Source organism: Lissotriton helveticus, chromosome 2_1 (assembly GCF_964261635.1).
Source record: "Lissotriton helveticus chromosome 2_1, aLisHel1.1, whole genome shotgun sequence".
Lineage (NCBI taxonomy): Eukaryota > Metazoa > Chordata > Amphibia > Caudata > Salamandridae > Lissotriton > Lissotriton helveticus.
Genome location: NC_136059.1, coordinates 264,298,791 through 264,320,399, shown reverse-complemented (window position 1 = coordinate 264,320,399; position 21,609 = coordinate 264,298,791). Strand labels below are relative to the sequence as shown.

At 41.1% G+C, this 21,609-nt stretch overlaps 1 protein-coding gene across 1 annotated transcript in view; it reads left to right on the top strand.

The window, feature by feature from the left end:
• Nucleotides 1–21,609, top strand: part of MYO5B (myosin VB) — a 1,014,515-nt gene that overhangs the window by 298,303 nt on the left and 694,603 nt on the right. The window contains exon 2 of the mRNA XM_078674793.1: nt 19,704–19,814. Within this exon, the coding sequence (XP_078530919.1) occupies nt 19,704–19,814 (111 nt within the window). The remainder of the gene's footprint in view (nt 1–19,703; nt 19,815–21,609) is intronic.

Sequence of the window (21,609 nt, the reverse complement as noted above, 5' to 3'; positions counted from 1 at the left end):
GAAATGTTCGTACTACAATAGAACAGGCAAAGCTGCAAGGGTTCACAGCACTCCACGCAAAATTGCATTTTGCCTTCTGGAGTGCTCAATATACACCGATAAAATGTTTTTATGGATCCTTGCATTGATTCCACTCACCAATAGTTGGCATGCTAAGGTTGCTCATTTCTGTCTTCTTATAAAAGCATCGGTCCTGAGTACACCACAACCTCTGAACTGATGCCAAATGCAGATCCATAAGAGCTGACAGCATTAGAAGCAGTGATGAATGAATCGTGTCCTGTATTGCTTGGCTTTAATAGCTCACAGAATTTAAGACTCTTAGTTAGTCCCGTAGATGCAAGAAGACGGATTCCGTCAGGTCCAGTGATAAGTGAGTTAGCTACCGAAAGTGTAAATTTCGCTTACACATGTATATAGTTTAAAAATCTTTTTCTAATTCACATATTTTTGAATGTGACTGAAGTTCGGTGTTTGCATTTGGTTGTGTGGGCCCATACATATGTAAATATACATGGGAGTCATGTAGAATGGAGACTGGCATCTGTTTTTATATGCTCTACGTGTCCATATGCTACAGTGCATATATTATGCAGGTGCAATTTTTGAAATATTGGGGATTATATGTCAACAAAGAGAGAGGTAGGGAAAGCAAGGACACTCTCTTAGTCCCCGGTTAAGTATCAAACAACAAGAAAAGAGAGGTCTGGTCAGTCATCAGGCTGCCAGGAATATGGAGCAAGGAGATAAGTGGTTTTTTTTGTTTGTACACAGTCACTCCGATTGAGTAGGAAAGCCCTCACACACCGACCTGGTCAGTGTCATGCTTCATCATCGGGCCCCACCGAAGAGACCGAGTGCCTCTTCGGTGTGCTACGACGCCAGAAAGACTGCGGAGCTGGTCGTGTGGGGAGGACGTGATGTGAAAATTAGAAATTTAAAAGTGCCTAACAGGGTATCAAAAAAACATTTTAATGAGTGATCCCTAAGACACGTGTGGGTGGTTTTATGTGTCTGAATTTACGTGCCAAGGTTATTACGAGTTGGGATAAATTCAGCTAAATACCACGCATTTAAAATTAATCAGTCAACATGTTTCTGCTGTACTTGTGGTATGTATTCACCAAGGCATTCTTCAGGACTATACCCCGGCGGTATGGACACTCTAATAGTCCACCCTGACCTGGGGGCGTGAAAGTGAAAAAGAAAAAAGGGTGAAAAAGTGCTTAAAAATTAGAAGAGCAATTGCTCATTCTAAAAAAGCCCCAAAATTCAGGGGTGTGTCAGCACCTGTAAGAGAAAGTATACGGACAAACAGATACAGACAAACATACAATTAGTATATGCCAGAATACACTTATCATAGTGCTCCTAAGATGGTGACAAGCTTTTGTGTGCACACAATAAATGATATCTTATGCACCATCCAAGTAGCCCTTAGGGATATTGTATACGCTAGGAGGTGGAGTGCTAAAGGTGGGTTTTATTTAAAAGCTACTATTGTAGCAGGGGAAGTAAAAACACGATGTGAATTCTCCATGAGCAGGGATCAATTTGACCAGGTGGTCTGTGACCCCCCTAAGCTGGTAAGTATGGAGAAAATCTCACTTTAAAATGGGGCGCTACTAGCACCATGGGTCTCGGGAGGAGGATTGGAGCGCGCCTGGCACATCCTACGGAGTGAAAGAGTTAAATGTCAGAATGACCCAAGCATACAGTTACTTAGCTCGTGGTGATCGCAAAAAGTCGTTCCGCCGGAGATGCAGACTCACGCCCTCAGCGTTCGCAATCCGCTTCTAAACCTGCAAGAAGCCTCTAAACCGGACCCCGACGATAGAGAGCGGGGCCGGTAAATGCGATTAAAAGCACTTTGTTTCTTGTTTGCGCGCCCGTTTCCTGGTTGGGCGTGTCTCGTCCAGAGCGAGGCCTGGAGCGCACACGCCCACCTGGGCGCGGTGCGCTTCATTTCAGAGTGAGGCTTGGAGTCGCGAGCCTATCTTCGAGCCATACGTGAAGGGGAATTTGGACGCGCTAATGGTTGCTAAGGCGATCCTCTCTAATGAGTGGTAGTTTGAGTATTGGTGAATAAATGCCAACTAATCAGAAGTATTTGTGCTGCGATGATGTAAGGGACACATGAGTCATATTCTAGTAGAAATGCACATACAGTTTATTCATTTCAACCATTAAAGTTTTGTTGACGGACATAAATCCCCTTTGGTGTCTTTTTCAATGTGCACAGGATGTGAAAAATGCGGTAAATACTAGTATATAGTATTAGAAATTCACAAACAGTAGTTAAATGTCAAACATTAATGTTTAGTAGACGGACATAGTTCCACTTTGATATCTATATGCTCAATGTGCATAGGATATGAAAAATGTGGCAATTATTTAATATTTGATGGTATATTAATTCAGATCACCCAGTATATCTCATTGGAAGACACCAAGGCCGGTAGTACGGGAGTTCACGATAGGACTGTGTTCCAGGGGATATCGTCATTGAGGCCGTTGGTATTTGTCCCCAGACGGTATACCCAACGCTGTTCTTTTTCAAACAGTCTGTTTTGTACATTCCTGGTACCTTCGATAGCTTCAATCACAGTCCACCTCATATCGTTGGTGGTGTGGTTTTTTTCTAGGAAGTGGCGACTCAATTTTGTTGTTACTTTTTTGCACCTTATGTTGCTGCGGTGCTCGCAGATCCGTTGTTTCACTTTTCTAGTGGTCATACCTATGTATCGGAGCTGGCAAGAACAGGTGATCAGGTAGATCACATTGTTCGAGTTACAATTGGTATGTCCACGTTGGGTCCATATTTTCCCTTCTTCTAGAGCCAATGTTTTGGTAGCTTGTGTTAGGTGGCACACACTGCAATCCGAACATGGGTAGTGTCCGGTAATTTTGGGGAGACCCCATGTTGTTGTCACTGATGGTGTCATGGTTTGTGGTTTCTCTTTTGGGCGTGTGTGTACCAAGGCGTCTCTCAAGCTGCGTCCCTTTTTGAAAGAGAACAGGGGTTTTTCCCAGTCCTTTTTAAGGGTTTTTACAATGTTCCAATGTTTGTTTACGCTCTTTTTCAAAATGTTTGAGAGACTGCTGTACGTGGTAACACATGTAAGTGGGATCTGGTCTGGTTTGTTAGTCCTTTCTTCCAGAAGTGCCTCCCTTGGCTGATTTTTAGCTCTTTTAAATCCTTTGTTAAGGGTGGTTATAGGGTAGCCTCTACTTTTTAGTTTTTCCGTCAGGTTGGCTGATTGGACTTTGAAATCTGTGGTCGTGCTGCAGTTCCTTCGTAGCCTCAGGTACTGCCCATAAGGGAGGTTTTCCTTTAGCGGACGCGGATGGAAACTGTTAAATTCCAGGAGGTTGTTCTTTGCTGTTGGTTTATTGTGGGTTTTGGTGGCGAGTGTCGTTCCACTGATTGAGATGACCACATCTAAGAACACAATTTCTCTTCTGCTTTTGGTGTTAGTGAATCTTAGGTTGTGGTCTAGAGTGTTGATCCATGTGAGGAAATTTTCCAGATCATTATCACTGCCTTTCCAGATGAGCAGAATGTCGTCAATGTAGCGTTTCCACAATAACATTGACGAAAAAAAGGGTGCAGTGGGTGGTAAGATATGTTTAGCTTCAAAGTCTGCCACATACAACCCTGCCACGCTCGGCGCGAATGTACTGCCCATGGATGTCTCTGGGACATTGACGACATTCTGCTCATCTGGAAAGGCAGTGATAATGATCTGGAAAAGCAGAAGAGAAATTGTGTTCTTAGATGTGGTCATCTCAATCAGTGGAACGACACTCGCCACCAAAACCCACAATAAACCAACAGCAAAGAACAACCTCCTGGAATTTAACAGTTTCCATCCGCGTCCGCTAAAGGAAAACCTCCCTTATGGGCAGTACCTGAGGCTACGAAGGAACTGCAGCACGACCACAGATTTCAAAGTCCAATCAGCCAACCTGACGGAAAAACTAAAAAGTAGAGGCTACCCTATAACCACCCTTAACAAAGGATTTAAAAGAGCTAAAAATCAGCCAAGGGAGGCACTTCTGGAAGAAAGGACTAACAAACCAGACCAGATCCCACTTACATGTGTTACCACGTACAGCAGTCTCTCAAACATTTTGAAAAAGAGCGTAAACAAACATTGGAACATTGTAAAAACCCTTAAAAAGGACTGGGAAAAAACCCTGTTCTCTTTCAAAAAGGGACGCAGCTTGAGAGACGCCTTGGTACACACACGCCCAAAAGAGAAACCACAAACCATGACACCATCAGTGACAACAACATGGGGTCTCCCCAAAATTACCGGACACTACCCATGTTCGGATTGCAGTGTGTGCCACCTAACACAAGCTACCAAAACATTGGCTCTAGAAGAAGGGAAAATATGGACCCAACGTGGACATACCAATTGTAACTCGAACAATGTGATCTACCTGATCACCTGTTCTTGCCAGCTCCGATACATAGGTATGACCACTAGAAAAGTGAAACAACGGATCTGCGAGCACCGCAGCAACATAAGGTGCAAAAAAGTAACAACAAAATTGAGTCGCCACTTCCTAGAAAAAAACCACACCACCAACGATATGAGGTGGACTGTGATTGAAGCTATCGAAGGTACCAGGAATGTACAAAACAGACTGTTTGAAAAAGAACAGCGTTGGGTATACCGTCTGGGGACAAATACCAACGGCCTCAATGACGATATCCCCTGGAACACAGTCCTATCGTGAACTCCCGTACTACCGGCCTTGGTGTCTTCCAATGAGATATACTGGGTGATCTGAATTAATATACCATCAAATATTAAATAATTGCCACATTTTTCATATCCTATGCACATTGAGCATATAGATATCAAAGTGGAACTATGTCCGTCTACTAAACATTAATGTTTGACATTTAACTACTGTTTGTGAATTTCTAATACTATATACTAGTATTTACCGCATTTTTCACATCCTGTGCACATTGAAAAAGACACCAAAGGGGATTTATGTCCGTCAACAAAACTTTAATGGTTGAAATGAATAAACTGTATGTGCATTTCTACTAGAATATGACTCATGTGTCCCTTACATCATCGCAGCACAAATACTTCTGATTAGTTGGCATTTATTCACCAATACTCAAACTACCACTCATTAGAGAGGATCGCCTTAGCAACCATTAGCGCGTCCAAATTCCCCTTCACGTATGGCTCGAAGATAGGCTCGCGACTCCAAGCCTCACTCTGAAATGAAGCGCACCGCGCCCAGGTGGGCGTGTGCGCTCCAGGCCTCGCTCTGGACGAGACACGCCCAACCAGGAAACGGGCGCGCAAACAAGAAACAAAGTGCTTTTAATCGCATTTACCGGCCCCGCTCTCTATCGTCGGGGTCCGGTTTAGAGGCTTCTTGCAGGTTTAGAAGCGGATTGCGAACGCTGAGGGCGTGAGTCTGCATCTCCGGCGGAACGACTTTTTGCGATCACCACGAGCTAAGTAACTGTATGCTTGGGTCATTCTGACATTTAACTCTTTCACTCCGTAGGATGTGCCAGGCGCGCTCCAATCCTCCTCCCGAGACCCATGGTGCTAGTAGCGCCCCATTTTAAAGTGAGATTTTCTCCATACTTACCAGCTTAGGGGGGTCACCGACCACCTGGTCAAATTGATCCCTGCTCATGGAGAATTCACATCGTGTTTTTACTTCCCCTGCTACAATAGTAGCTTTTAAATAAAACCCACCTTTAGCACTCCACCTCCTAGCGTATACAATATCCCTAAGGGCTACTTGGATGGTGCATAAGATATCATTTATTGTGTGCACACAAAAGCTTGTCACCATCTTAGGAGCACTATGATAAGTGTATTCTGGCATATACTAATTGTATGTTTGTCTGTATCTGTTTGTCCGTATACTTTCTCTTACAGGTGCTGACACACCCCTGAATTTTGGGGCTTTTTTAGAATGAGCAATTGCTCTTCTAATTTTTAAGCACTTTTTCACCCTTTTTTCTTTTTCACTTTCACGCCCCCAGGTCAGGGTGGACTATTAGAGTGTCCATACCGCCGGGGTATAGTCCTGAAGAATGCCTTGGTGAATACATACCACAAGTACGTCAGAAACATGTTGACTGATTAATTTTAAATGCGTGGTATTTAGCTGAATTTATCCCAACTCGTAATAACCTTGGCACGTAAATTCAGACACATAAAACCACCCACACGTGTCTTAGGGATCACTCATTAAAATGTTTTTTTGATACCCTGTTAGGCACTTTTAAATTTCTAATTTTCACATCACGTCCTCCCCACACGACCAGCTCCGCAGTCTTTCTGGCGTCGTAGCACACCGAAGAGGCACTCGGTCTCTTCGGTGGGGCCCGATGATGAAGCATGACACTGACCAGGTCGGTGTGTGAGGGCTTTCCTACTCAATCGGAGTGACTGTGTACAAACAAAAAAAACCACTTATCTCCTTGCTCCATATTCCTGGCAGCCTGATGACTGACCAGACCTCTCTTTTCTTGTTGTTTGATATTGGGGATTATCACACGGGTGTTTGGGGGTATATAAAGTAGCACTCCTGTAGTAAGTAGTATTTTATGCCTTTGTAAATTTGCCCCTAAATTCTATAAACGCAAGAGTGCAGATTCTGTCAAGTCCAACGAGAAGTGATCAAAATGTGCATAATATACAGTGCATACATTATGCATCTGTAATGCAATTTTTTTTAACATTGCTATTTTCCCCAGAAAATAATTATTTTCCACTTTGTTGGTGTGCAGTGTGCACTATTCCATTTTGAGTGCAGCAAGGCACAGTTCACTTAGGCGCTCGGAGTGTAATACAAGTGCATTCCTAACCTTTTGGGATCGCTTCAAAGATGCTCTTTACTGTACTTGAAAACGTAATTTACATTATGTGTCCTTGACTAGTCCATCGACCATCCCCCAGGTCAGCTGTGCTTACTCTTCTGACAATAAACTCTACGTGCCTAATCTACACAGGTATTGCTCTCGTGCATCGGGCCCCTAACCCCTCACATTGCACTTCTGTGACCCATAAATAATTTGTGTATGCGTAAATTAGCAGCTTGAGGTTGGTGTATACGCTCGATTTCAGATCCTGGGTTCTGCACACATTGGCAATGCATCCTTTTCTAATGTTTTTGTAAATCTTTATTAAAGCATTTAAGAATGACCTCCCATGCATGCACAGATGTGCACACATATACGTCATCTATGTTTTTGTAATGCAGTTGTATAGAAATATTCAAAGATAGACGCACACCCACATATGTGTCCACATGGGTGTCCATGTGTCCACATGTATGCGCACACAAAGGCGGAGGTCTATAAATATTTTTGTTATAAAATGCGTACTAAAAACGTATGCGCTCATGTGCACACCTGGGTGGCCATCATGGAATGGGTTGGAAGGCCCATTCAAAGAGCGCTAGTGTGGATGCGTATGCAAATTAATGTGCATTCAAAGCAGACACCTTGGAATGGGATTTAAAAAGTCTAAGGGCCAAATGCATCAAATGGTTTGCCCATTCTGTGTCTATGGGAAAATGTGTTCATAAATATGGCCCTAAGATTCTATCAGTGCACATGCACAAGAAGAACTGTTAAAAAAAGAAGTAAATAAAAGCAAACAAATGCCCTAATGTCCCACTGAAGTGCACTACTTTCTGTTTGAGTGATAACATTGTGGATTAGCAGAACTCCCTGACTCCCAAAGAAAGGAACCAATGGCCTAACTGGGCTTACCCCCTTGCCCAATGGATGAAAAGGGCTGGCTCTAAGTTAAAGTCAAAAATTACTTCAACCTCAAACTGGCGTATTGTTGCTTGTAGATAGTGCGCCTGAAGGTATGGTTTATATATATGCTCATATAAATCGGCAATAGTCATAATTTTCCTGAATCTGTGCGTGGATTCTGTAAATAAGGGTAAGCAGTGTAAATCCCAGGATAAGACCATTCTTGCTGGAATTGCCCACTGCGTTGTGGATCTGTCCAGTGGCGTTTAAAGGTGGAGCGTTTCAGATGTACCTAATAAAGTGCAGTCTTTCATTAGTTGTAACATTTTAGTAGTGTAACTACTAGGAAGTGCAATTTATAAAAACTGTAAATATTTAGTTCTGAAAACATGTACCCTAGTTGGTATTTCAAATGCTTTAGCTTGTATTCTAGACTCCCTCAACCTTTGTAACTTCACATAACTTACTGTTTTTACACAACCATGTTGAAACGTGGTTTCTAGATTCACATGCTGCGAATAACTCTGCCATCTTGTGGTTAGTTTCAGAATTGCCTCTTGTAGCCCTCATCCTCCCACCCACTCCCTCCACTAGGCGGCGTTGACCATTTGATGTCCTGTCCATCCCATTATGACATCAGACTCACACCATAGACACACCGCTGAGTGTTCAACATCCTTAGTTTATTTTCTCCGCCTTTTGGTGTGTGTGGAAGCACAGCTGTGACTGTGGAAGTCATTGGAGGAAAAATCAAAGTTTAGTTTCAGAAACTGAAAAAAATCTTTAGGGAATAGAAGATTAGAAGTGTGATATTGAGGAAATCATGTGGGCGCCTCAGAAAACCAACGTTTTTTGGGGAGCTTGCGAAAGGGATCAACCGCGTGGTTCAGACAATGAACATCCGGGATGCAGCACACCCTCTTGAGATTCTGCCTGAAGTGCTACCACAAGTTCTTCCAGGACAGTCACGAGATATGCAACCCATTCCTACCGAACGACCCAAGCTCTGAGGACTGTGACGTGCTAGCGGATCTCCTGCTCAAGACCTTGAAGATGAGAAAAACAGAGGTGTGCTCACAACGTCACGGCACAGCCACAGCAAAAAACATCACTGAGTGACCTCAGGCTGTTGAGCGATGAGGAGAATCTCTGACTCAAGGAGAAGGCTTTTGCATTGAGATGGTCATCGAAGCAGAGAGAGAGAAGATGTCCGTAGTGAAGGATGATCAGGAATCCACCAGGAGCAGAATGGTACCAGCTCAGCCCTAACGCTCAACTGAAATCCTAGAGGTCGGTAGCTGTTGGGAACTGCTTATGTGATGCGAGCTGTCATGAGCATGCTTGTTGTGTTACAGCTCGTGACTAGCTCGTGTTCAATGGGAATGTTGGGGAATATGTTGTTCTTTGAATATGTCGAATGATGAGGAGTACTGTTGTAAGGGGGGTTAGGATTATTATCAGTCTGGACATCTTGAAGAGTGGATGTTGAATAAACCTCGTCTTATGTCATATGCTTCCAACGCGTTTTATTGCTTCAACTGAGACTTCTCTACACTGGCGACGGGCGGGATTCGTTTACTGCTGATATTTGTTTGAAAAACTGGATTTTATTGGCTTTTCCTAATTTGGATCGGGCAGTGAGGCTTTCACGAGGATTGCGGAGATCTTGTTGTTTTTTTTTATTATTTTGTTATGGATTACTCTGCCTGGTTTGCTTTTCCGCAAGAGAAGAAAGAAAGGAAAAATTATCCGCACTGAATGTAATCTTACTGTTGACGGCATTTTTTCAATGGGTCAGGAGTTCCATCGCGCTGCCGTCTGATCTCATTCCATCTTCGAATCCGGAGGAGTCGGCGTTCGTTGACGAGGCGCAGTGTCATCACGCTGTGTTCTGCCATCACGTTACGCGTAACGTTTCCTGTGTCATCACACAACGTGGGCGCCATTTTCTGTTGCTGCCTAGCAACACTCTCTGGAAAACAAGTATTTTGAGGACGATTCGTCGCATATTGGATTAAAGGTGGAAACTTAAACATATTTACATACATCGGTGACACGCACACCACGTGTCTCATAATATGGATTTTAGTGTAATTTTGGCATCGGTGACACGCACACCGTATGTCTCATAGTTGTTGTATTGAATATACTGCATTTATTACAAAATATATATATTTTTTTAGATTGTATTCACTCTCTATTTATTATCTATTTTTTTTTTTAATTACTGGAATTACGATGTCTGGCATTGTTCCTCCTCCATCTTTTCTATCATCCCCAGGTGAACCTCCCATGGCTTGGAAAATATGGGAACCTGTTTTTCTAGCTTATGTAGAGGTGTTGGAGGAGGGAGAATGTGAGCCTGAAAGGAAATTGTCGCTTTTAAAACACTGTTTAGGTGGCATTGCCTTGAAATAATTGAAAAACTTACCAGCTCTTGTAAATCCAGGGAATATTAATGTATATGAGTATGCCTCTTTGCAATTAAGTCTGCGATACGGTAAAAAGAAGAATGTTGTTATGGAGAGATTTATTTTTTATTCACGGAAGCAACGCGCAGATGAACCTGTGGAGGATTTTATTTCAGCTTTAAGATCATTAGCTGTCACGTGTGACTTTGAACATATTTCTTATGTGCAAGTCTTAAGGGACCAAATTTTGATGAGAACAAATAACAAAAAAGTGCAGGAACGACTTTGGACTACATCTGATATGTCCTTAAACAACGCCATAGATATTGCAAAGTCTATAGAACATTCCGAAAAATTCGTGAAGGAAATTAGAGGAAATGATAAAGGTGATGTTTTCAGTGTTTGTAAGGATTCCGATAGGTCAAAGAAAAATTATTTACCGAGGAGTGATTTTTCATCTAGAATGGACAACAAGTTCAGAAATTAGAAGTATGAAAAGAAGATCTCAAAATTACTTTGTTTCAGATGTGGAAGCGATGGGCACTTAGCAGATTGTAGAAATTGCTCAGCTTTAGGAAAAACGTGCTCAAAATGCAAAAAGAAAGGCCATCTCACAAGATTTTGTAGATCCTTACCAGGGAAAGTGAATTGTATACACGATTGCTGCAACAGTTATGCTTTAGATGATGAGAATGAGTTCCAAGTCAATACCGTTATCAATGTATATGAGGATGGGGATTGTACAAAATTTCCCGTCTTGTGTGATAACTGTTGATGATATTGATTTGGAATTTTTCGTAGACTCATGTGCATGGTATACTAATATTTAATTGAATGTTTTTCATGAGAAGTGGCCTAAAAGAATTCTGTTCCAACCTGATGTATTTCCTGGTGGTTATATAGGCCACAAAATTTATTTTTTTAATGCTAATTTACAATTTTCTGGCTGCCATACCTTTGGAAAATTTTATGTAGCAAGATCAGGTATGTCACTTCTAGGATGGCCGCACCAACACCAGTTGATAATGAAAATTGATTCAAGAGCCAACCCTCCTGTTTTTGTTGTGCAACCACATTGTATGTCAGTTGTTCATGGAGATACTTCACAGTTAGTAGATAGTTTGAGGAAATCATTTCCAAGTGTTTTTAGTGGTACTCTGGGACGATATCAGGGTTTTGAACATGTCATCAAGCTGCATGAGAATATTATTCCTGTTCGACATAGAGTAAGGAATGTTCCACTAACTCACAGGAGCAAATTAAAGGATATGCTTAAGGACTTATGTCAAAAGAATATTATAGAACCAATCGAATCTTCCCCTTGGGTTTCTCCCATTGTGATTTCAATTAAATCTTCTGGCGAGCTTCGGCTGTGTGTAGATCTTCGTAGTGTTAATAGTGCCATTTGGGTAGATTCTCATCCCTTACCTAATCTTCATGAAATGGTTTCCACCTTAGCTGGTGCACAAGTCTTTTCTTGTGTTGATTTGGCCAGCGCTTATCATCAGGTGGTCCTTTCTGAGGAATCTAAGAACATCACCGTGTTCATTACTCCTGAGGGTCTTTACAGATTTTGTCGTATGCAATTTGGTTTGGCGAGCGCTGCTCAGTGTTTCAGAGACTCATGAGAGACACCTTGGAGGGGTTAAATCGTGCTGTAGCGTTTCAGGATGACATTCTTGCGTACGGCAAAAATGATGAGGAGCATGATAACAATCTGAAATGTGTGATTGCTGCTTTGTCAAAGAAGGGGCTTACTCTCCGTCTTGACAAATGCAAGTTTAGACAAAAAGAGGTTGAGTATCTAGGGCATACCATTAGTGGAATGGGGATTAAACCGAAAAGAAATCATGTTGAAAGTAATGTAAACGCTCCTTTACCTTATTCAAAAGAACAACTGGTGGCATTTTTGGGACTTATTGAATTCTATGCAAAATTCATACCAAATTTTTCTACAAAGTTTGATCCTTTTAGATGTTTGTTAAAGAGGAATGCTAAATTTGTTTGGACTGATGATATGACCCAGGCTTTTAAGAAATTGAAAATGTTTGTTGTGAATGCGCCGTGCCTTAAACCTTTTGTGTGTGGTGTGAAATGCATTGTCATGGTGGATGCTAGTAGTTCTGGATTGGGTGGTGTCCTTTTGCAGAGAGACAATGAGAAGGAATGGGTAGTTGCGTATGCCTCAAGAGCTTTGAGAGATGCCGAAAATAATTATTCCGTTATAGAAAGCGAATTGTTGGCATGCGTTTGGAGAGCTGAACACTTTAGACCTTTTTTGTGGGGTACGAGATTTACCATAAAAACTGACCATAAGCCTCTTGTTTTTCTCATGGCTCCCGTTGGTGGCAGGACCATGTCGGCGCATCTTGCAAGGTTAGCTTCAAGATTACAATCCTTTTAGTGTCAGATTGAGTATGTTCAGGGTAAGGCGAATGTACATGCAGATTGCATGTCAAGACTAGTTTCTCCAATGGACACTCCTGATGTGGCTCTAGAGGACGAGTGTGAGGTGGCTTTCACTATGCGTGATGGTAATCTTGTGTGTGGTGAACGTTCTTGTTTGCAGGAAGATGTTTGGTGAAAGGAGATGAGTAAATACTTAGAATTGTGCAATGTCAAAAATTATCTGGTACAAGGTTGGCCGGAACAGAGGAAATTATCTGGGGATATGATGGTTTTTTTTAAGGTTCAGGAAGAGCTTGCTGTGGAGAATGATTTAGTTGTAAGAGGAGACAAAATTGTTCCACCTTTTTCTCTCAGGAATGTTGTTCTTGAGATTGCTCATGAGGGGCATCTAGGAATATCTTTCACCAGAAGATGCTTAAAGGAGTCTTTTTGGTGGCCAGGGATTGAGTCTTGTGTGGATCATTTTGTGCATTCATGTGTTCATTGCTCTAATAGCGACAAAACAGCTGTAGCTTTGCGTCCTGAACCTCACCCTGTTGATTTACCACTTGGTCCTTGGCGTAAACTTGGTTTACATATCATTGGTCCATTTAGTTGTTTACCTAAACAAGAAGCTTTTGGAATTGTCCTTATTGATTATTATTCTAAATGGCCGGAGGTCAAGATGGTCAAGGATGTTACTTCTCACCATGTAATGGAGTTTCTGGATGAGATTTTTTGCAGAGAGGGAATTCCCCAAGAGGTTGTAACTGATAATGGCCCCCAGTTTGTTAGCAAGGAAATGGAAGAATTTATGGCTAAATGTGGTATCGTTCATAGAAGGATTGCTGTTTTCCATCCTGAGGCCAATGGCCAGGTTGAACGGTTCAACCGTGTGATCAAAGAAGCTATTCAACTTTCTATTAAGGGTGATTTGAATTGGTGAAATGCATTACAATCCATGCTTCTGGCTTACAGGACTTCACCTAATTCTGTAACTTTGGTCAGCCCTTTTGAACTTTTAAGAGGACGTAAACCTAGTACCAGGTTGGCACCTTGGTGGTTAAAGAAAAATATATGTGGATCTGATAATTTTTTGAAAGTAGATTTTGATGCGGTTCAACGTAGAGTTGAATTATATAAAAATAAAATGAAACATGCTATGGTAAAGAAAGTTGGTTCTACGTCTAGTCGCTTGATAAAAGTGGGTGATTTAGTTCGTATTAAGAAGAAGGAAGGTGTAAGCAAAGGTTTTCCTGTGTGGTCAAGTCCTAAAAAGGTGATTGAAGTATTTAGGAATGCAGTCAGGGTTGATGGTGGTACAGTTTGGAACTTAAATAGAAATTCGGTGTTTAATGGGGTTAGTCCAGTTGAAAATAACTATGACAGCAATGTGTTTTTGGATGTTCGTCAACAAAGTGAACAAGGGAATTGTACATATGCTGAGCGCAATTCTGGCAACACCAGAATTGCGCGTTCTCACTGTATGCCTGCTAGGTATAACGATTTTGTAATGGGATAAGTTTATAATGTTATTATTCTGACTGTGTTTTTCTTGTTTTTTTTTTTTGTTTTTGTTTCAAGGGGGGAAGGTGTGTTGGAAACTGCTTAATGTGATGCGAGCTGTCACGAGCAGGCTTGTTGTGTTACAGCTCGTGACTAGCTCGTGTTCAATGGGAATGTTGGGGACTATGTTGTTGTTTGAATATGTCGAATGATGAGGAGTACTGTTGTATGGGGGGGTTAGGATTAATATCAGTCTGGACATCTTGAAGAGTGGATGTTGAATAAACCTCTTCTTATGTCATATGCTTCCAACGCGTTTTATTGCTTCAACTGAGACTTCTCTACAGTAGCATTCTAATACATCATCATGATGTCAACATTCTACATGGCTGGGCAGGAGACTATGGGGAAAGAAGTATGAAGTGCAGTCACTACACAGTCAAAGAAGGGAGGAAAAGAAGAGCATGTCAAAGAAGTGAGGTAAAGAAGAGTAAGATAACACCACAGGAGCACAGTGAGACCGAGATGAAGCATTCAGACTCAAAGCCCTTCAAGGCTATCCCGACACCGAAACAATCAGCCTTTCATTCTACAGAGGTTGATAAATTCAGTACGATTAAATTGGCTCATTGTAACATCATATTTACTGTGCACAGAAACATCATCACTGCAGTATGAAGTGGTATATAAAAACGATGTATTATGATCATTTTCTTAGGTGGCAAAATGAACTAGCATATTTACCATTATTGAAATAGGGTGAGACTGGTTATAACGTGCACTCTTCAGAGTTAAGTAACAGAAGGTGTTGTTAAACGTTCATTAGTCTACAAATAATAGCAATTAATCATTCAGTCAAAAGAGATGAGTCATTTCACAGTCAATTTTCCTGATAGCATATCAAGGACGTTCCTGTGTGCTGTGTTATTGTTTGTAAAATAGTGCATATACTCACAATTAGATGAACTGAATATTGTATACCCACAATCATGACAGGATGCATTGATGTCAACTGTTATATAGCCTGGTGTGAGCAGCCTAGAAACAGTGACAAGTTCAGATCATTAAAATGGAAGACATGAAGGCTGCAGTGAATCATTAGGCACACAGAATTCTATAGTTGCATAAGAAGGGACGTTGATTTGGTGGCTAAGCTGGGCACCTGGGATCGACCTGTGCCCAGAAAATTAATCGCAAACACTGAGGTTCTGAGCAAGTACCGAATCCCCTGAAAATGTGTTTTTTCAAATAGTGTGAAATAATGCAATAGTAGGTATAGGTAAATGTAAATATGTAATTCAAATGTGTATATCAGCAATGGATGTATATGATCTTTCATCTCTCCCAACCACCCCTTCTAGCATGTAGCGCTCTGCTGCTTCCTTCCCAGCTAGATTCACACATTAAAAATCCTTGCTGTGATGAGCAGCCAACCATCGGCTTCCCATAGTTTTCCATACCGTTGAGCGGTCTGACTTTGAAAATGATTTCCTAAAGTTGCTTTAAACATTTGCTGCCTGTCTTGGTATATAATCTCTTCAATAAAAGTCCACACATGTGTAGATTGCATGTGTAGTCTTATGGTGCAATCACTAGGTTGGACCAATTTCCCACAAAATGGCAGAAAAATGTCATTCTCAAATGTGTAAAGGAGTGCTTCAGCATCAAAAAGATGTTTTGCCTGGCATACCAACTATCCTTGTACCGTTGCTGATTCCATTCTGCTCCTCTTATATTAATTACTCAATATAAAGTGGTAGTTAAGCTATCCCTAGTTCAGATTCTTTAGGACTCACCATTTTTCAATGTATGCCACGAGGTGTGTTACTGTATGTTGAAGTTTCAAATTATTTTCTCTCCGGATACAGACATAATGAAACATACAGTATTAAACTGCAGATGATCTAAAAGTGTGAAAATTAAAACATATTGTATGGCTTGTAGGCTTTCTTAAAGAAACCATGTATAATATTTAACCCATGGCTTTACTAGAAGGAACTGCAATTTACACTTGTGCCAGGATCTGAAGGTAGAAATTGTGATTTAAGAAATATCTAAAGCTGCTTTTCACAGTTTGTCTTTATCTAGGGCAAACTACCTACAATCATGATTAATGTTCTTTCAAATTAAACACACAAAGATGCAATAAAATCAAAATTTGTGATGCCTTGTTAGGTCAAGCCTAGAGGAAGTCGGCATGCGCAGCTCTGCGAGGCACGCTGTAATCCCTCTGTGGAGGTTGAACACACTCATCACACGCTTTTCATTGGTTGCTTGGCCCGCCTTTAAACATTCCATAGTTTTCGTTGATAAATAGAGTGCATTTGTCCCGCCTTGTGGCTGTTTTGTTCCCGCCCTGGCGACTGGCCCTGCTACATGGAACCTTTAGATATAGGCAATATATAGTGTCCACACCCTACTTTTGTCTTGGCTCTGCTGTTCCGATCTCTGTTGCTATCATGGAGGCTAAACATATTGACTTTGTTCCCGCCCCCTCCCGCCGTAGTTTGTGTTGCCTTTAATCCCGCCCCTTCCATTGTCCATGTTCAATTTCTTACTGCCCCCTCCCGTTTTGCGTGTTAACTTTCTTTCCACCCCCTTTCCTGTTGTCCATATTCACTTTCTTCCCACCTCCTTCCCGTTATCCTTGTTAACTTTGTTCCTGCCCCCCACCCGATCTCCATATTCACTTTCTTGTCTGTGTTAACTTTGTTACCGTCCCCTTCCCGTTGTCCATGTTAACTTTCTTCCTTCCCCCCTCCCATTCTCCATATGGCTCGGCTCCAGGCCCATAAGCACCCGCAAAGGTGAGTGTATCCGTCTCCAAACAGAGGTGAGGTTCGGGTCCTGGGCCGGATAAAGCTGTCGGTGCCTGGGACAGAGACGAGTACCCCCTCTGTGCCAAATAATCCTGCCCTTCCGCTCTGGTAAATGGATATTATCCGTATGGTCGTGTTCCGGTAGAGAGGGATACGGTGAGGGAAGGCTCCGAGGGGGTGCACTTAAGAGGGGCTAAGGTGTTTGAAACTGGGGTAAAGAATGGTGAGGGTGCCTGAATGGAAACTGACTCTGGGCATCATGGGATTTGTAGTCTGACCTCAAGTACCTTTTTAAACTGCGGGCAATTTGTAAAAACCTGACATTTTCTGCTTCTGTATTTACTAAGTCCTCATTGGTTATTAACTACATTTAGATCATTATAAACATGGGAAAGCAAGGCGAGACGTTTCCTATTGAGAGCAGATCCCAGAACTTTCGCATCACATAAGTGTGAAGTAGAAACTGGATCACGTTTTGTCCACAGTATGATTCATACGGGGTGATTAAATGTTGTGGTTATTTTTTATACGTAGGGCGAACTACTAGTTATTATTTGTCTTGTAAATGGCACAGAAGCAACTCTACTTCCTGGTTGGTACCTAATATTCACGTCTACTTTACGGGCATGTTTGTGCGTGTGGAAATAGGACGGGTGTCACTGAATGGGTGGGCACTACACCGCAACCATGCACATGCAGAGCTGAATGTCAAACTAAAAACTAAAATAAACTTGATCCCAATTAAGGATCATTTTACATGTTATGGCGCAAGCGAATTGGGCTGTCGGCTTGTGAGTGTCTTTTAGACATGCGTTGACATCAGTATTGTTCACTTGTACTTTTGTGACCCAGTGAGTAATCGACTAGCAGCTTTTTATTGGGTTTTTACATTTAAATCTAGCTGCATATTTTTAATGTGGGCATGAAAATGGTTAGTTCCTAATGACACTAATGCATCGGGCATGTACAGTACTGATGCTTGATTTAGTAGTGGCCCTATTTATTTCTTATGTTGCAGTGGGGAATTGACGGCCCATTTCCATCGAGCGCACACAATCATCTGCTCTTGGACTAGGACCCTAATTCTACCACTATTAGTGGTACATTGGTAGGGCTACAAAATGCCAGTGGACTAATGCGAACAACATGCTGCACAGCACCCATTCTGCCCTACAATAGACCTTAAAAACATTAGCAAAGTCAATATCTCTGGCTAAAGACTTATTGGGCCACAAAAGTGAGACATATTGACTATGCCAATGCTTTTTTAAATATTATTATTATTCACTGGCTCACCACAGAATTGTGATCCATTTGATACCATTATAAGGAAGAAGAAATGCATTGCTCTTCTGTTCTCCTAGTCTTTACTAATTATGGAACCGAATCACAACAGTTTTCTCTGAGCAAGTCTGTATTGTGTACCAAACATTCCCAAGTGTGGCCCCAAATTGGAAATCCAGACCCACAGAATCATGGTCTGCTGACATTTATGCCCATAGATGATAGTCCTACAGGGAGTCATAATGCTCTATTCTTCCCCACACAATAGTAATAAATAGCATATTACACACTTGACATCTGCATATGTAGTTTAAGCATTTTCATTTGTCATGTGCATTTGTTTTTAAAGAAGGTATTTAACTAAAACTAGTATTGACGAGGTCTCCTAAACATTCAGGAGAGTTTGCTCCTGTGCTCAAGTAAACTGTAGCATGCACTGTGCACGTAGAAAACTATTTTATCATGCCTGTTCTGCTGTTTTGTAGAAATAATCTTGAATTCAACCTTTGCCCCGTAGTAATAAACTGTGACGGTCCCTTGATTAGCACAGTTTTTCTAAATAATGTGTTACTGTGCTACATTTATCTATATACACTGCCCCGGCACAGACGTATTTCACGAGGAATAGAAGAAATATAGTTGAGCTTGTGGCAATAAGTTTAGAGAAATGGGAGAATGTGTGATAAGATACATGGCGTATCTTATTTTAATGTGAAATTGGCGGTATAGTGTCTTCATTACGAGTGGGTTCTATATTATTTATTGTTTACATTATTATATTCTGTATTACCAATTGCTTATATCATTGGATTCTGATGATGGAACATATAAGTGAGTATTCCTTTTCCAGTGTCAGATGTGTGTTGTAAAGGAACATACAAGTGGGAAGAGGAGGGATGAATGGATAGATAGAATTCCATGTGTTCTACCTGAGATTTTGTTAATTCGATGAAAGTCGGGAAACCTGTGCCTATCATAAGCATATGGCAATGATTAATAGATTTCCAACCTTCGTAAAACTGGGTATGAAGCATACCCTAAATAAGTGACGTACTAAATGTCTTTTCAAGGATTACAATGTGGAACAGTCTAATTCACATAAAAATAATGCTTTGTTAAAGAATATCCTATCAAATAATAATAAATGGAGACAATAAAAATGAAGTGTAGTAAGCCCAGTAGAGGCCAGTGGGAAGAGCAAAACATGAAACTGGGTGAATGGCTGTACTTCTCGTCAGGCTTTTTCATTAGCATACCACGCGATTTTGGAATTCTTTCCTTGTGGCTGTTCATATGGCTGCTTGTTTTATGATCACCCTTATAAAATTTAATTTTCAATGCACTAAACAATTTGTTATCTTTGTACTTTGTTTTGTTAGTTGTGCTGCTGCGTATCTGCTTTATTGTGGTTGCATTTTACAATACTCCATGACCCACCAAGGTCCAAGTTTACAAAAAAAACATAAACAAATAAAATGTAAAATAGAATTTAATCAAATTTTAAATAATGTTGTCATTATTCCTTTTTAGTACACAAGGGTTTGGATTCCGGATGCAGATGAAGTGTGGAAATCGGCAGAAATAGTGAAAGATTACAAAGATGGAGACACCAGCCTACACCTGAAACTAGAAGATGAATCGGTAACAAAACTTTCTTTAATTGTAAAACTACAAGTTGCGATTTAAATGTCCATCAAGGGCTATGCATCTTTGAAAGCTAGAAGACTAGGTGGTTCTGAGCAACTCCTGCTGGTAGACAAAAAAAGGAATTAGTGGCAGTTACTTAAGATTCCTAAAAGGCCTAATTCTCAGAAGGAAATTATAAAGTTACTCCCATAGGTTTATTCCAAATATTATGATTTTTATGGGAATGTACTAAATATTCCATGAATGCCTCTAATGCTGCAATAGGGGGGTTCTAGTCAGTGAAATGTGAAGCTATTGTAACATATGTAAATGCATCGTATGTATATGTACATGAGAAAATGCTGTCCAAATGAAATTATTCCTTTTTTTCCCTGGGCAGCATTTTATTCCCTGGGGAAGCCCTTTGCACAATACTATACCCTCGCCAATTTTGGGGTGTTTCCTCCTCTTCTGCAAGCAGAGTAAATCTTGATAGAGGTACAGTTTGCCTTGCAAATATTTGTGAATGCACTTAATCTTACAGATATGGGTATTGACTAATTTTCCATTGTATCCGCGCCCTCAAACACATATTCACAGGCTCTGTGAGCACATAGTATTACTCTAAATTGGTAGAATATTAATAATGGGTAAATTAAATTGGAAGCGTAAATTCAAGTTATATTAATAGCAGTGACGCTGGAAAATATAAGTTTACCAATTCATCTAGTCTTTGGTTTCTTCCGACTATAAACCTGCCAGAACTGAGCCCGGGGTGTGCCTGATAAATGAAATAAGTCTAGTGCAAAAGTGTGTTTTGGTGAAAGTGACAGCACATGCATCCCCTTTGAGCCTCCGTTTTGTGCGAGAAAGTAAAATAGCATTTCACACCTACCATGGGATACTCTATGAAATGTATTGACATTCTTCAATGAAAACTCTAGGCTAGAACCTGCATGGTAAGAAAATGTGGCCTGGCCGTCAACCTGTACTGGGACAATGTGTGAGAATGTCTCTGCTGCTCGTCCTGCATTTATCTGGCACATGAGGTATGCCCTAGCACTCAACACACAACAGTGGTGAATTCTAGGCAACTCAAAAACGGGTGCCCATCTTTCACCCTTGGTGGTGGTATGACATCTTACATGATTTTTGCACAACTTTTTTATTGTTGTGGAGGCTGATGGGTCATCGTAGGTCTGAAAAAAACATTGCAAACGTTGTTAACAGGATAAAATATTATTTCTGTCTTGAAAATCACACATTTCCTTAGTAGTCTCTTGCATTGGTATGTTCTTTTTGAAAAAACAGACTGCCGCCGCTCACAGTTAAGATAGTCAATTGCTGAAGGGACTGACCCATTGATCCACGGCGGTGGCTGCAAGAACAAGCATTGAAAATTCAATAGGTCTCGCCTTTGATTAAGTTAAAGTCATTTGCTTAGCTAATGGTATTGTTTAGCAAAGCAAATGGCTTTAACTTAATAAAAGGCGAGGCCTATTGCATTTTCAATGGTTGTTTTACACTTGAAGCCATAGTGAAATAAAGTCCTTTACCCAGAATCACACAACGTCAGTCAACTGCAGAAGTTTGGATTAGGATGCTTGATGGCAAGTAAAACAAGTTTAAAAAAAAAAAAACACTGGGAGGGGGGAGGAGAAACACAAGAGACGGCCTGCGGCCGTCAAAGTGAAAGTTTTTGAGTGTAAGCTCACCCAGCAATTAGAAGGCACTGTGTCACACCGCAAGTAAAACAAGTTTAAAAAAAAAACAAAAACACTGGGAGGGGGGAGGAGAAACACGAGAGGCG